Source organism: Macrobrachium rosenbergii, chromosome 7 (genome assembly GCF_040412425.1).
Source record: "Macrobrachium rosenbergii isolate ZJJX-2024 chromosome 7, ASM4041242v1, whole genome shotgun sequence".
Lineage (NCBI taxonomy): Eukaryota > Metazoa > Arthropoda > Malacostraca > Decapoda > Palaemonidae > Macrobrachium > Macrobrachium rosenbergii.
Window position 1 is genome coordinate 36,513,727 of NC_089747.1, and position 15,000 is coordinate 36,528,726.

The window sequence follows — 15,000 nt, forward strand, 5'->3', positions numbered from 1 at the left end:
CTCTATTTAGTGACATATAAAGCATATATATATGTACATATGTATGTATATATATATATATATATATATATATATATATATATATATATATATATATATATATATATATGTCTGTATATATATACACACACATACATGTACAATACAGAAAACGGATATTTTTAATAACTTTTTTTATTTATTAAGGTAAAATACTATTTTTTAAGAATTATATTTTCTTTAAATACTTAAAAAATAAGCATGACAGTAGCAGTTATTCAATGAAACTGACCTGCTTACATAGATGCTTACACCCATTAGTGTAAAATGAGAACAAGCAACATAAAATAAATGAGGTTCTTACGCAAAGACAAGTAGAACCAAGGCATCTTGACCTTGAGCTTGGAAGAAAGCAGGTTAAACGACCTCCTTAGGGAATACGCTATCAGGAATATAATCGCCAAAAGTGTGGAGGCCGGAGAAGGACCCTGATACTTCGCCTGTTAATCATGAAGCGCAAAAAAAGGACTCTGGGATCCTGATGTGGCATCACGAGTGTCCCTCTGGACTCATCCTCCAGAATGAGTCCTTGAAAGACAGACACGTGTTCCAGACGAAGAAGGAAGCAAGAGACAAAAAGGAAGGGGTCACGGGGGTCGGGGATGGAGAAAACACATAAAAATAAAACTAAGATAGAAATAATGAGGCTGCCATGAAATATGCATGAAGGAAACATCTTACCTAAACGACTCTGAGACTTTAGCCCTTATGCTTAAACGTAATAGAGTTGTGTGTGCCTCAGCAGATGAGGCAGAGATGAATATATTGGGATGAAATAGATAAGCGCTTCTTAACGGAAGATATTATTAAAATGGAAATATATATTCTATATGATATTATGAATAAGAAAATCTAGCCTACTGAGAATGAGAAATGCTTTACACATAAACAAGTTAAACACATATAATATACTATATATTGATATATGTAAGTATATGCATGTGTATAGTGTGTATGTTTACATGTACTGTATGTATGTATGTATATATGCAATGAGTCACCGGAACACGTGATACATTTAGGCAGATGTACTGTACGACAGGGACAATATAAAACAGGATATAAATCCTAACTTGTATCGCCTTTAGTTTTCTAATGTATCTCCAAGAGGATCGACACGTAGTAGCAGAAACTTGAAGTTTATGTTAGGATGACAGTACAAACGAACACAGACGGTTGGAACCAAATGTTCACAGATATTCAGAAACCATTGCACATTTCGTTCACGGCAGTGGAAACATACAAACACGCATACACATATACTTTCACAATATAATATGATAAACTGGTAACAAACATTATATCGAAATCCAATATGATAAAATAAAAAATGCTTCTGCTAGAATACATCACCAAAGGATGCATGAACTCGAGTAATATATATATTACCATATATATATATACATATATATATATATATATATATATATACATATATATATATATATATATATATATATATATATATATATATATATATATATATATATATATATATATATATACACATACATATACACACACACACACACACACACACACACACACACACACACATATATATATATATATATATATATATATATATATATATATATATTTTATATATATATACTCTTTACTTTTATATACTGTATATACTCTACTTATATACGTACAGACAGACAGACTGACATGCACACATGTAGTGGTAAAAATCGTCACTGTAAGTCGTAGGTGATCAATAGCGTATCACTTACCATTCTCCTTCCAAGTATACTTTCGCGCGGTACAGTAATTTGTATATTAACCGACTTACGTAGCCTCATTTTGTAAAGCTAAAAAATGTCACGGTGTATGTAGGAAACACACTCACATACATATATATATAATATATATATATGAAATATATATATATATATATATATATATATATATATATATATATATATATATATATATATATATTTATATATATGCATATATATATATATATATATATATATATATATATTTATATATATATATATATATATATATATATATATATATATATATATATATATATATATATATATATTTATATATATGCATATATATATATATATATATATATATATATATATATATATATATATATATATATATATATATATATATACTTTACTTATATATATATATATATATATATATATATATATATATATATATACTATATATATATATATATATATATATATATATATATATATATATATATATATATATATATATATATATATCACACATTACCATGCACAGGTGAAAAATAAGAAGCAGGTGTAGGTCTGACCGGTTTCGACTTTATTTCAAGCCATTCGTCAATGGCTTGTAAATAAAGTCGAAACCAAACAATCAGAGATACCATTTTAATTTTCACCTGTAATAATGTGATAAATGAATCACATGTATAAAGTGATAATAATCATATATATATATATATATATATATATATATATATATATATATATATATATATATATATATATATATATATATATATATATATATATGTGTGTGTGTGTGTGTGTGTGTGTGTGTGTGTGTGTGTGTGTATTTCCCACAGACACCGTGACATTTTTAGATTTACAAAAATTAGGCTACGTTATGTCGGTTAATATACAAATTACTGTACCGGCGCGAAAGTATACTTGGAAGGAGAATGATTAGCGATACGCTATTGATCACCGACGACTTACAGTGACGATTTTTACCACTTGTATGTGTGCATGTCAGTCTGTCTGTCTGTATGTGTGTATGTATGTATGTATGTACTTGGGAGAGTTTATGGAGAATATTAACATGTAAATGCAGCCCTAAAGAACCTCTTTTGTTCATTATTCAAGCAATCTAAATGACTAGTTACTTTGTACTGTAGTACGAAAGAAAAGTTGCAAACATGATTAGAAAGTGCTGAATGAATAATGACGGGGCGAAATCAATATTGACTTGGACGAAGTAATTTGATTAGTTATACTCACAACATTCCGAATTTGAGCTGACTTCGGCCAGGCCACCCACCAACCGACGCGACGGGGATTGCTCGAGGAACTTTTGCTTTGAGGGATATCTGTTTTCAAGTGTCTGTCATTTCATAATCCCCTAACAACCGGCTATTATTGTTGTCATCATTAATATTCCAATTGTGTACATATTCAAGGGACAAAATGAAATGTTTATATCGGAAAACAGATACAAAACGAAGGAAGAAATGAAGCATTTGAAAATAGTAGCAAACAGTAACTAGTAAATGGTAAAGTTAAGTAAAAGAACTGACATGCACAAATACACAAGTACGCGCGCGCATATCACACACACTCACATATCTATCTATATATCTATCTATCTATCTATCTATCTATCTATTTTATCTATACATCTATCTATCTATCTATCTATCTATCTATCTATCTATCTATCTATATATATATATATATATATATATATATATATATATATATATATATATATATATATATATATATATATATTTTCATGATGTTACTTGTAATATTATATCCTCCTATAATTTTGACATATTTTTTTTTCATGTGATGTGCATAATGATTATGGTTGTTGAAGTGTCATATTTAGTTTGGCATCAGATCTCAAAAGAACTAATGATTAAGTAACTTGATAGCGTAATTTAGAATTGTTAATACAATTTTAATAGTAATGTAATTTGGAACGAATATCTTTCTTGATAAAAGCGTAGTATGTGAACACGTGTGTGTGTCCACCAGGGCTTGTTTCATTTCAATTGTCATCAGTTGAGATAAGAGCGAGCGCTTTGTTTTGGGTTAGTGATGACAGGTTTGAAAACAAAATCCGATTCGTCCCGTCACGGGCTCAAGACGAGTGATTTCATGTTGTTACATGCGTTGGTCGAGTCACGTACACCACTTGGAGAGAAAGAATACGTGTCCTGATCAATTCGTCATGTTTTGTAAGATGCGTTCAAAACGTTTTGCTGGGATGACGTAACTTTCTTCTAGAAGCTTCTCCATTGTATCTCACACCCAAAATGCTTTAATGACGTCACTTCCCTGCTTCTAGAACTTTTGTATCTCGCACCCAAAATGCTTTAATGGCATCATGTAATTGTTTCGTGTTACTGGAATTCTAAAATTTGTTTCATTCTGATTTCTGAGACAAGTCGATTTGGTTCCATCTCTCTCTCTCTCTCTCTCTCTCTCTCTCTCTCTCTCTCTCTCTCTCTCTCTCTCTCTCTCTCTCTCTCTCTCTCTCTCTCTCGTTCTTAGAAAGAGATTCTTTTAACGTAGTGTTTTGTGGTCACATATTAACATTAACTTTTGAGATCTGAATTTAGTAAAGTTATTTAGTTCATGTAACGGCGCCTGGTAAAAAGTGTGTATTGTGTAACGCAGCTGCAGCAGTGATTTACAGAGGTTTTCAAAAGTTTTGTAGGTAACGTGAATTTTACTTATTAATATTGGTATGATAAGTTAGAAATTTTGAACAAGTGAATTCATTATTGATAAATCTTATGTGTATTTTGTGTGTTTTTTCTATTTACAATCTCTTTATATTTTCACATTTTTATGTTGGTGATGTAACATTTATTTACATAGCACTTTAAATATTTCTTGGTAATTTAACATTGCATACGTAATTTAACATTGCATATTTGATTTTGATATCTCATGTGTTAAGATTTTCTTTTTAATCTTGAGTAATTCTTGATAGTTTAAATTTTGCTTGATTAATTTAAATTCTGATAAAGTTTTTGTGAATTAGTTTTGTTTCATAATTTAATTCAAGAATTAATTGAGTGTTGTATTATTTTTCAAGTAATAATAAATTTTTCAGATTGTGAATTCTAATTAATTGTGAATTCTAGTTATAAACTTTGAATTTTAGAAAACAGTGTTTCATTTGTTGATCACCAGTGAATAAGATTGATTGTGTGTGCATAAGGCAAAGTGATAAACATGTTTTGTTCTTTTAGTTTTGCTAAAGTGAATTAAGACCAGGAAACAGTTACAGTTTTGATGGAGATGCCCTTTTTACTCTATAAGATTTCTAGTTTAATTTTTGATACCTCATATTCTGATAGACTTAGTTTGATTTTCAAGTGATTGATAAATAAGTTTTTTCTAAGGGATCACTGTTACCTTTAGAGTACTCAGTCGTAATAATTAATGTTATGAGAGTTCAGGTATCTGGCTGAAGTGAGGTATATTTTTGAATTTTGAGATTAGTTGTGGAATAACCAGGTACTTGATACGCATCGTGACAATATATATGTATATATATATATATATATATATATATATATATATATATATATATATATATATATATATATATATACTGTATATATATTCATGATAATTCTTGAATATGAGTCACGGTGATGTAATAAAAATTCATTCATAAAATGGCTACGTGCTTTAAACGCACCAAATGGATATCGTGGTGGAGGTGGGTTGATACCGACGCAGATGACAAATACCTGCGTTCGATGGGGGTTTGTACACAAGAGTCTGTATCAACTTTTACCTCTCTTGATATCCGAATGGGCTAAGGCGTCCACTGAACGTCGTGAGTTCTTGGTAACGCCCTGGCCTTTCATTTGCGAGACCGGACTCCGATCCTGATGTGAGTCTGAAATTTGTATGTACACACACACACACACACACACACACACACACACACACACACACACACACACACACATATATATATATATATATATATATATATATATATATATATATATAGATGTGTGTGTGTGTGTTATAGTTTCATCAAAGGAGCTCATGAATGGATCACCTTTTAATAGGTATTGCCTAAAAACCGACCATAATAATCAGCTTTAACAGCAAGTTACTTTGGGTCCAGGACTTGTAGTAAGTGAAAATTATTAGCTGTATGGTTCGTTTCAATAATAATAATAATAATAATAATAATACATTATTATTATTATTATTATTATTATTATTATTATTATTATTATTATTATTATTATTTAATTCAACTCAAGTGCATTACAAATCAAATTTAGATAAATTACAAGTGCCACAGTGAAAAGGAATAAAAGAAAAATAAAATTGATGTCATGGAAAAGAAGCCAGTAAAAGCTATTGAAAAATAACGCCAAATAAAAAAATAGAATACGAAACGATATAATATAAATCTTTAGCTGAAATCTGTACCTGTGGGCGAAAACACAATAGCGTGGATGGAGGCAAATCGCCGATCAATTAAGAGATATCCATTATTGTTATTACCCCATCAAAGGCATATACTAGAAGCTTCGAAACGGCCGAGACCGTTGTATATATGCACTGACTTTTATTTTCTCGGCCTGGGTAGTTTGTTCAGCGTAGCAGGTGCGGTTTTGACGAAAATAAAACTCTCTTTGCGAGTCATCATTGTATGACAGTTTTCCCTTCTATCAAAAAAACATTTATTAGTTTTGATTTTTGTGTGTTTGTGGATACATTTGAGTGTGTGTGCCTGTATGTGTTTTGTGGTTAGCAGTGGGCAGCGGTTTTTTTTCGTGCTGGAAAAATCTGTGAATTTTATATTTTTTTTTATTTGGTGGTATTTTTGTTGTTTTGTGGAAAGTTTTTCTTATTGTTAAGAAAAGTTAAAAAGCTCTGATTTTGGTGGTACATATTTGTGTGTGTTTGTTCGCCGGTCATCAGTTTTCTTTCCCACCGAATAAGAGCTTGGGAGTTTTGATCATTTATTGTGGAGATATTCTTTCATATTTGGTATGCTCTGTCCTGTTAAGCTCTGTAAATAGCATAGAATGCTTTATTATAGATTTATTTAAGGTCACAAGTAGTATATATTATGCCATTATGGATCTAATGCTCATAACTTGGAAACAGTCACCTACATGAGAATCCAGCAGTGGGCTTCTCGCTTCCATTAACCACTTGAAGTCATCGACAGACCAAAGCTCATCTTTTCTCTCCATCCCAGTTTCCTAAGCTCTCTTTACCATATCACTTTTTCTCTTATGAAAACTTCCTGTTCCTCATCTATCTCCAACATGCAATTACCTCCTAATTTCCCGTTATACCCTTTTTTATCAATTTTTCACGAGGGACGAGACATCTCCCCCGGTAAACAGCCATTAGTCAGTCTGTCTTATTAGGCGGGAGGGAAAATTAAATGGCTCGTGCGATAAATGGTCTTTTTCGTCCCTTTTCTCTTTTTATTTCCACTTTGTCATGGCATTTTTCTATTATCCCCCTGTCATGATGTTTTTTCATATACACAGTATTTTCCTTCGTTTTGTTTGCTTTATCAGAAAGAAAACTTGTATATATATATATATATATATATATATATATATATATATATATATATATATATATATATATGTATGCTATTGAATTTGTCCACTTTATTTTTAGACTTCTTCTCACATTATTTCATGTTTTTTTCCTCATCTTCTTCTTGTCGCTCTTTCAATTTAGAAGTTTATCTTATGCTTCTTTTTTGAGGTTTTTATTCACTTCTGCACTTGCATGAGCAGTCATGAGTGGTAGCAAGACCACAGATTGACTGCTCTCTAGATCCACTCTCGGTGGCACTCAACTCTTCATTTCCCTTTTTCTCTGTGGAAACGCCCCTTTCCTCTTTCCATCTCACGCACCCAATTACTTCCTTCCTAATTTCTCGTCAAACTTTTCTTTTTTCTGAAGGTGGGGCATCTCCTAAGGTAAACTGTCTTAGGTCATTAGTCAGGCTGTCCCATCAGGTGATAGGGCAAATAAAATGGCTCCTGAGATGAATTGTTACTCGGTTTTCTTCACCGCCCGTCTTTATCGCTCTTTTTGGTTACTGTTTCTTCATACAGTGCCTCTTTTCCCTTTTCATTCTTTTTATCCAAACTTTTGATAATATCTGTTAAGACTTTTTCCATTTTTACGTTGTAGGTAATAATAACAATGATGATGATTTAAGAACAGTAATTAACAAAAGAAAATAGATTTTAAAGGTAAAAGAAAGCTCTTGATGCTAATTCCCTACTCCCTGTCTCTTCATCGAGCGGAATTGTTTGCGGTTTAATCAGACTGAGTCATTTCGCCGGCCTCAATCCGCTCGGAATCCCAGTTGCGGATAGGTACATGTAGGAACCTCGGCCCTGAGAGAATCCGATGTTATTAAGATTTTTTTTTATTCTTTTAGGAAATGAATATGAAATCCCTTCTCTGGACTGAATAATGATCCTCGGGAGTCTATTCGACTAATTTTAGTGCTCTATTCAAGTTTTAGATATTGATTCTTGGTGGATAAAAGAAGGATAACGCCAGTAGGAAACATTTGGAAAATATAATATCGATTTTTAATAGACGTGTATTCTCCTTACAGGCGAGGACGAAGGAGGCCGTGCGAAGGAACTTCTCCAACAAGGTCCTGGAGTAAAAGGATGGGTGTCCTCTCGGTTTTGTATCTACCCTCAGGAGCTTATCTTCCAGTTAGCAGAAAGATGCCACCTTACCAGAGTGCAGATTCTCGCTCACGAGCACTTGATACGTAAGTGACCTCGAGAGTTTTTCACTTCTTGTTTTGGAAGGTTTTTCATCACTCCTTTTATGGATTTATTACGCTTCTTCTTGATGTAGCGACTCGGCAAATATATATGCAAAAGAGATATTTCTTGGGGAAACTGTTATCATACATACATGCATACTTACATGTATACATATACACATATATATAATAATGCAAATGTGTCATTTTTTCTAATGGCAAGTGATCCGCTAATGCGAGCAGATATATCTGAGGAATATTCGTCCTGCAAACTCCAACTGATATCACACTACCCAAGTGGTATTGAGTTTTTCAGATATAAAGAACCAAATTTGAATTTTGATAGGGTTTTGTAGTTCTGTGCTATGTTGAATATGATGCAAAATGGCCATTAAGAGGGAAATAGCCCTTTACCAGAATAAGACGCTATTCCAAGTTATAACAGAGCACTGTGCTCTACTTTAAAAGCACAAAAGGTCTACTAGAAAAAGAAAACGACATTTGTGCGCCTTGTAAAGGTTAGTGAGTGTTGTGCACAAAACAGTTCTCATTTGTTATAGAGAATGTCTTCAAAGTCGTCACACAGGTAAAGTTGATATGTTTTATTTTCAATATGTTTCATAATCATCGGATTTTTAGTTTTCACGATTAATCCTGTTGTGCACATACAGTATAAAAAGACGGTAATACAAGAAAAAACTGGGACGACAAGTTCCTGCCAGGACTTACTACAGTAAGACAGGTCGGCCAGGCAATGACGTCACACGGACTCATCGTAGGCAGGTCCCACTACTTGCTGATCGGTGCAGCAGAACCTTCCTTCATCTCTATATACTAGTTTCAGTTTTGTATTAATTTCTCTTAATAGTAGTCTACCAGTAGCCTCATTATTTATCAGTGTCAGGTTTTTGTTAACAAATACAGCCTCATATGTCACAACTGTAAGTTAATTTTTCTATCGATAACGAGGGTAAGGACACTATATTTCTATTGTTTTTACGTACTTTTGTCACATGCTTTTATTTAACTGGACTTCTGCGTCTGTCTGTCTGTCTGTCTGTCTGTTTGGGTCAAAACTTCTAACTCAGTTTTCGACCTGTTACGTTCGTCCGATGGGCTTGAAATTTTGCATGGTTACTCAGTCCCCGTGACAGTACAACCTTATATGATCAGTAGGTCAGCAGTGACCTCTAGTGACCCTACAGTGACCTCTCCCAATATCTCAGCATTTGTATGAAAATCTTCGGATTTTTCAAACCTTCTTTGACTCGGTAGAATAAGTTAATAACTATGGATTTTTCAAACCTTCTTTGGCTGAACAGGATATCACGTTCCATTTTTTTTAGTTAAAAACCTTGAATCAGTTACAATTTCTTTCAAAACGTATAAAGTATAAAATGAAAAAATAAAAAAAATTAAAACACTTTTATCAAAATGCACTAAAAAGTAAAAAATATTTTTTGGCACACACCAGGATTTTCTTACAATTAATCATGTCTACAAAGATAAAAGTGTGGGGGCCGAACATGGAAGGAAATGCTACAAGAAATAAAAATGTATATTTCTTTTTTTGTAGCATTTCCTTCTATGTTTGGTGCCCATGCTCTTATTTTTGTAGACATAATTGTAAGAAAATCTTGGTGTCTCAAAAAATTATTTTTTACTTTTTAGTGTAATTTAATAAAAGCGTGTTTTAAATTTTTTTATATATATTTTTTTAACTTAACTTCTGTGTCTGTCCATCTGTTTGGGTCAAATCTTGTAACTCAATTTTCGACCTGTTCCCTTCGCCCGATGGACTTGAAATTTTGCATGGTTACTTAATCCCGGTGACAGTACGACCTTACATGATCAGTGGGTCAGCAGTGACCTCTAGTGATCCTACAGTGACCTTTTCCAGTATTTTTCATACCTTCTTAGACTCAGCAGAATAAATTACGAACTCTACAGATTTTTCAAAACTCCTTTGTCTCGACAGGATAACACTCATTTTCGTTAGCTACAATCATAATTCCATTACAATTTCTGTCAAAACTAAAAAATATAAAATAAAAATAATAAAAATTTAAAACACACTTTTATTAATTTGCACTAAAAAGTAAAAAATAGTTTTTTGGTACACACCAGGATCTTCTTACAATTAATCATGTCTACAAAGATAAAAGCGTGGGCGCCAAACATGGGAGGAAATGCTACAAGGAAAAAAAAAATCTGGTGTGTCTCAAAAAATTAATTTTCTTTTTTAGTACATTTTAACAAAAACGTGTTTAGAATTGTTTTATTTTTATTTTTTATTAACAATATCTTGGCGTAAACTGTACTGAAGATTACTCAGAATGCTTCAGACATTCAGTAAATTAAAAGAAATTTGTCCTCGAGTAACCAGTGTATATTTACAACAGTACTAAATATTTAACTGTCCTTGATTTACGTCCTGTAAATGATGGGCCATGGCTCACTAACGCGGCCGACTCGGCTGATTCATCATTAATGCCTTGTCTGGCCGACCTGTCTTAGTGGGTCCTGGTTCCTCCAGTAGGGACGTTACGTACCCAGCCAAAGCTCGGGCCAAGGTACCTTCATTCATTGTGTATGCTTATATAGAGGGCAATGTTGCAGGAGTCTGGCCCTGGCTAGACGACGGCAAGTGTAAACATGGAGGTCATCATCCGTAAGACTGTCAATGGTATGCAGAGAAAAATATACGAATTCACTTTGCGTGCTGTAATACAGATTATTGCTTCTACTAATGAAATATACAAAAACAATTGCTTGCTTGCACTCTGTCAGTGTTCATGAATGGGAGAACGGACTTGGATGCATCTTCAAGAACAGTTACCTAGGGAGATCTCCTTCCGATGAAATAACGAATGCAAAGTTGTTCGTTGCCAAGGCTATTATCAAGATCTTTAAGGAACTGAACCCTTGCACGTTGCCACATTAGAGTTAGCAAAGTGAAGCGGAGGTTACGGAGGATTTCATGTGGATCCTAACAACTAATGGAATTCAGTGGAGGATATCAAAATAATAGTAATACTTCTTCTTCTTCTTCTTTTGATGATGATTATTATTATTATACAGCTTTGTGAAGTTCCTGTAACTCCTGTCCATGTTTCTTTTAATATTGCTGTTAATATTACGAATTCATTTATCAGTTTTATAAACAGATGTATTTGGGGAAAATCAGCTTCTTTAAGCAGAAACGTATTCCATCTCCCACCCTCTAACGAAAACATAGTGACCTCGACTGATTTCATCAGTAATCAATCAGTTTAATAGCAACGACTCTTAAGAAAATGAATGCAGCTCACAATGGATGTTTACTCGTTCATCCAGATCAGTTGCCCAGATCAAACGACGCTTTTTAATCAGCTATTAATCCATTTTCTCTCCTTCAGTAGTTATTGTTGCAAACTGATAGCTTTTGGGGGCTTATTGGGAGCCTGATTGTCTCGCTCTACAAACAAAAAAGAGAGAGAGAGAGAGAGAGAGAGAGAGAGAGAGAGAGAGAGAGAGAGAGAGAGAGAGAGAGAGAGGTGTTGGGGGCGGGTGCGGGGAAAGGGATCCAGTGGTTGGGGTTGGCGAAGTTTACTTCCAATTCAGTTAATGTCTTTCTTTCAGGGTCGAGACAGGCTGACATAAATCATTCTTTTTCGTTCTAAGAGCTAGGCCACGTATTTTTATGAAGGAGACCTTACTGATCAAGTTTGCTGATCTATCCAGTGAGATCAGTTTTTTAGCTTCATAAACTCATACAAATATATGTATGTATATATATATATATATATATATATATATATATATATATATATATATATATATATATATATATATATATACATATATATATATATATATATATATATATATATATATATATATATATATATATATTGAATTATTTACAAGTATAGCTACCTTAACTATCATAGCGGAAATGGTAGAGGTAATTAGTTGTATTTATATTTTAAATAAAATCTTAATAATATTAAATAACTGTACATATAATGTATATTTATATGAAAAATAAATTTTTACAATATTTCATTACGATTACTGGTGCTGTTAACTTCAGACTACTGCCTGCACGTACCCTATGGGTAATATGAGCAGGAATAATGAAAGATAGCACAAGAGCTATGTATACATTTACATATACATATATAAATAAATATATATATACATATATATATAATCAGCCCAAACGTCATTTTTATCAATTCACTCTATTTCACCCTATATTTTCATATATGTTACCGAAGGAATTTTAGTTGATAATAAGTCCACCCGTCCGTCGAGGTCGAACCAGCGGCGGACGAGGAATCAGGACTGTCAGTGACACACTAACCAGTCGGCCACAAGAGACTATAAGTGATACCATCTCCCATCAACTCCCCGTCGAACTCAGGTGTTTTGTGTTTGGAGACGATATCCACCCACCTCTGCCATGTTGACCGTGTAGTGCGTTTGTTGCACGTAGCCATAATATGACTATTTATCACATCACCGTGATTCATATACAATCAAGAACTACAAACGGATCCTTTAATATCATCATCTACCTCGGAAGTAATATTTTTTCATATATGTTTACCAGAGGATTTTAGTTGATAATAAGTCCACCAAAATCCGTGGATTCGAACCAGCGACGGACGAGAATCAGGACTACAGTGACACACTAACCAGTCGGCCACAAGAGAGGGTATAAAGTGAATACCATCTCCCATAACTCACCCGAACTCAGGTGTTTTGCGTTTTGGAGACGATATCCACCACCTCTGCCATGTTGACCGTGTGGTGCGTTTGTCGCATAGCCATATAATGACTATTTATCACATCACCGTGATTCATATACAATCAAAAGCTACAAACGTCCTTTAATATCAATTCACTCTACCTCGGAAGTAATATATTTTCATATATGTGTTACCGAAGAAGAGATTTTAGTTGATAATAATTCCACCGTCCCGTGGGGTCGAACCAGCGACAGACGAGGAATCAGGACTACAGTGACACACTAACCAGTCGGCCACAAGAGAGGGTATAAGTGAATACCATCTCCATCAACTCACCCGTCGAACTCAGGTGTTTTGCGTTTGAGACGATATCCACCCACCTCTGCCATGTTGACCGTGTAGTGCGTTTGTATGCGTAGCCATATTATGACTATTTATCACATCACCGTGATTCATATACAATCGAAAGCTACAAACGTCCTTTAATATCAATTCACTCTACCTCGGAAGTAATATATTTTCATATATGTTACGAAGGAATTTTAGTTGATAATAAGTCCACCGTCCCGTGGTCAACCAGCGACGGACGAGAATCAGGACTACAGTGACACACTAACCAGTCGGCCACAAAGAGGGTATAAGTGAATACCATCTCCCATCAACCACCCGTCGAACTCAGGTGTTTTGCGTTTGGAGGCGATATCCACCCACCTCTGCCATGTTGACCGTGTAGTGCGTTTTGTCACACGTAGCCATATTATGACTATTTATCACATCACCGTGATTCATATACAATCAAAAACTACAAACGTCCTTTAATATCCAATTCACTCTACCTCGGAAGTAATATATTTTCATATATGTTACCCGAAGGGAAATTTTAGTTGATAATAAGTCCACCGTCCGTGAAGGTCGAACCAGCGACGGACGAGGAATCAGGACTACAGTGACACACTAACCAGTCGGCCACAAGAGGGTATAAGTGAATACCATCTCCCCATCAACCCACCCGTCGAACTCAGGTGTTTTGCGTTTGGAGACGATATCCACCCACCTCTGCCATATTGACGTGTAGTGCGTTTGTTCGCGCATTAGCCATATGACTATTTATCACATCACCGTGATTCATATACAATCAGAAAGCTACAAACGTCCTTTAATATCAATTCACTCTACCTCGGAAGTAATATATTTTCATATATGTTACCGAAGGAATTTTAGTTGATAATAAGTCCACCGTCCGTGGGGTCGAACCAGCGACGGACGAGGAATCAGGACTACAGTGACACACTAACCAGTCGGCCACAAGAGAGGTATAAGTGAATACCATCTCCATCAACCCACCCGTCGAACTCAGGTGTTTTGCGTTTGGAGCGATATCCACCCCACCTCTGCCATGTTGACCGTGTAGTGCGTTTGTCCTCGTAGCCATATTATGACTATTTATCACATCACCGTGATTCATATACAATCAGAAAGCTACAAACGTCCTTTAATATCCAATTCATCTACCTCAGAGTAATATATTTTCATATATGTTACCAAAAGAATTTTAGTTGATAATAATTCCACTTCCTGAGGTCGAACCAGCGACGGACGAGGAATCAGGACTTTTGATGACACTAACCAGTCGGCCACAAGAGGGTATAAGTGAATACCATCTCCATCAACCCACCCGTGGATACTCAGG

The 15,000-nt window shown here is 34.1% G+C and overlaps 1 protein-coding gene across 3 annotated transcripts in view; it reads left to right on the forward strand.

Annotated features, from left to right (window-relative positions):
• LOC136840304 (centrosomal protein of 104 kDa) overlaps positions 1–15,000 on the forward strand; it is a 571,779-nt gene that overhangs the window by 310,812 nt on the left and 245,967 nt on the right. For all 3 annotated transcript variants that reach the window (XM_067107005.1, XM_067107007.1, XM_067107006.1), the window contains exon 3: positions 8,413–8,577. In XM_067107005.1, coding sequence (XP_066963106.1) covers positions 8,413–8,577 — 165 coding nt within the window. The remainder of the gene's footprint in view (positions 1–8,412; positions 8,578–15,000) is intronic.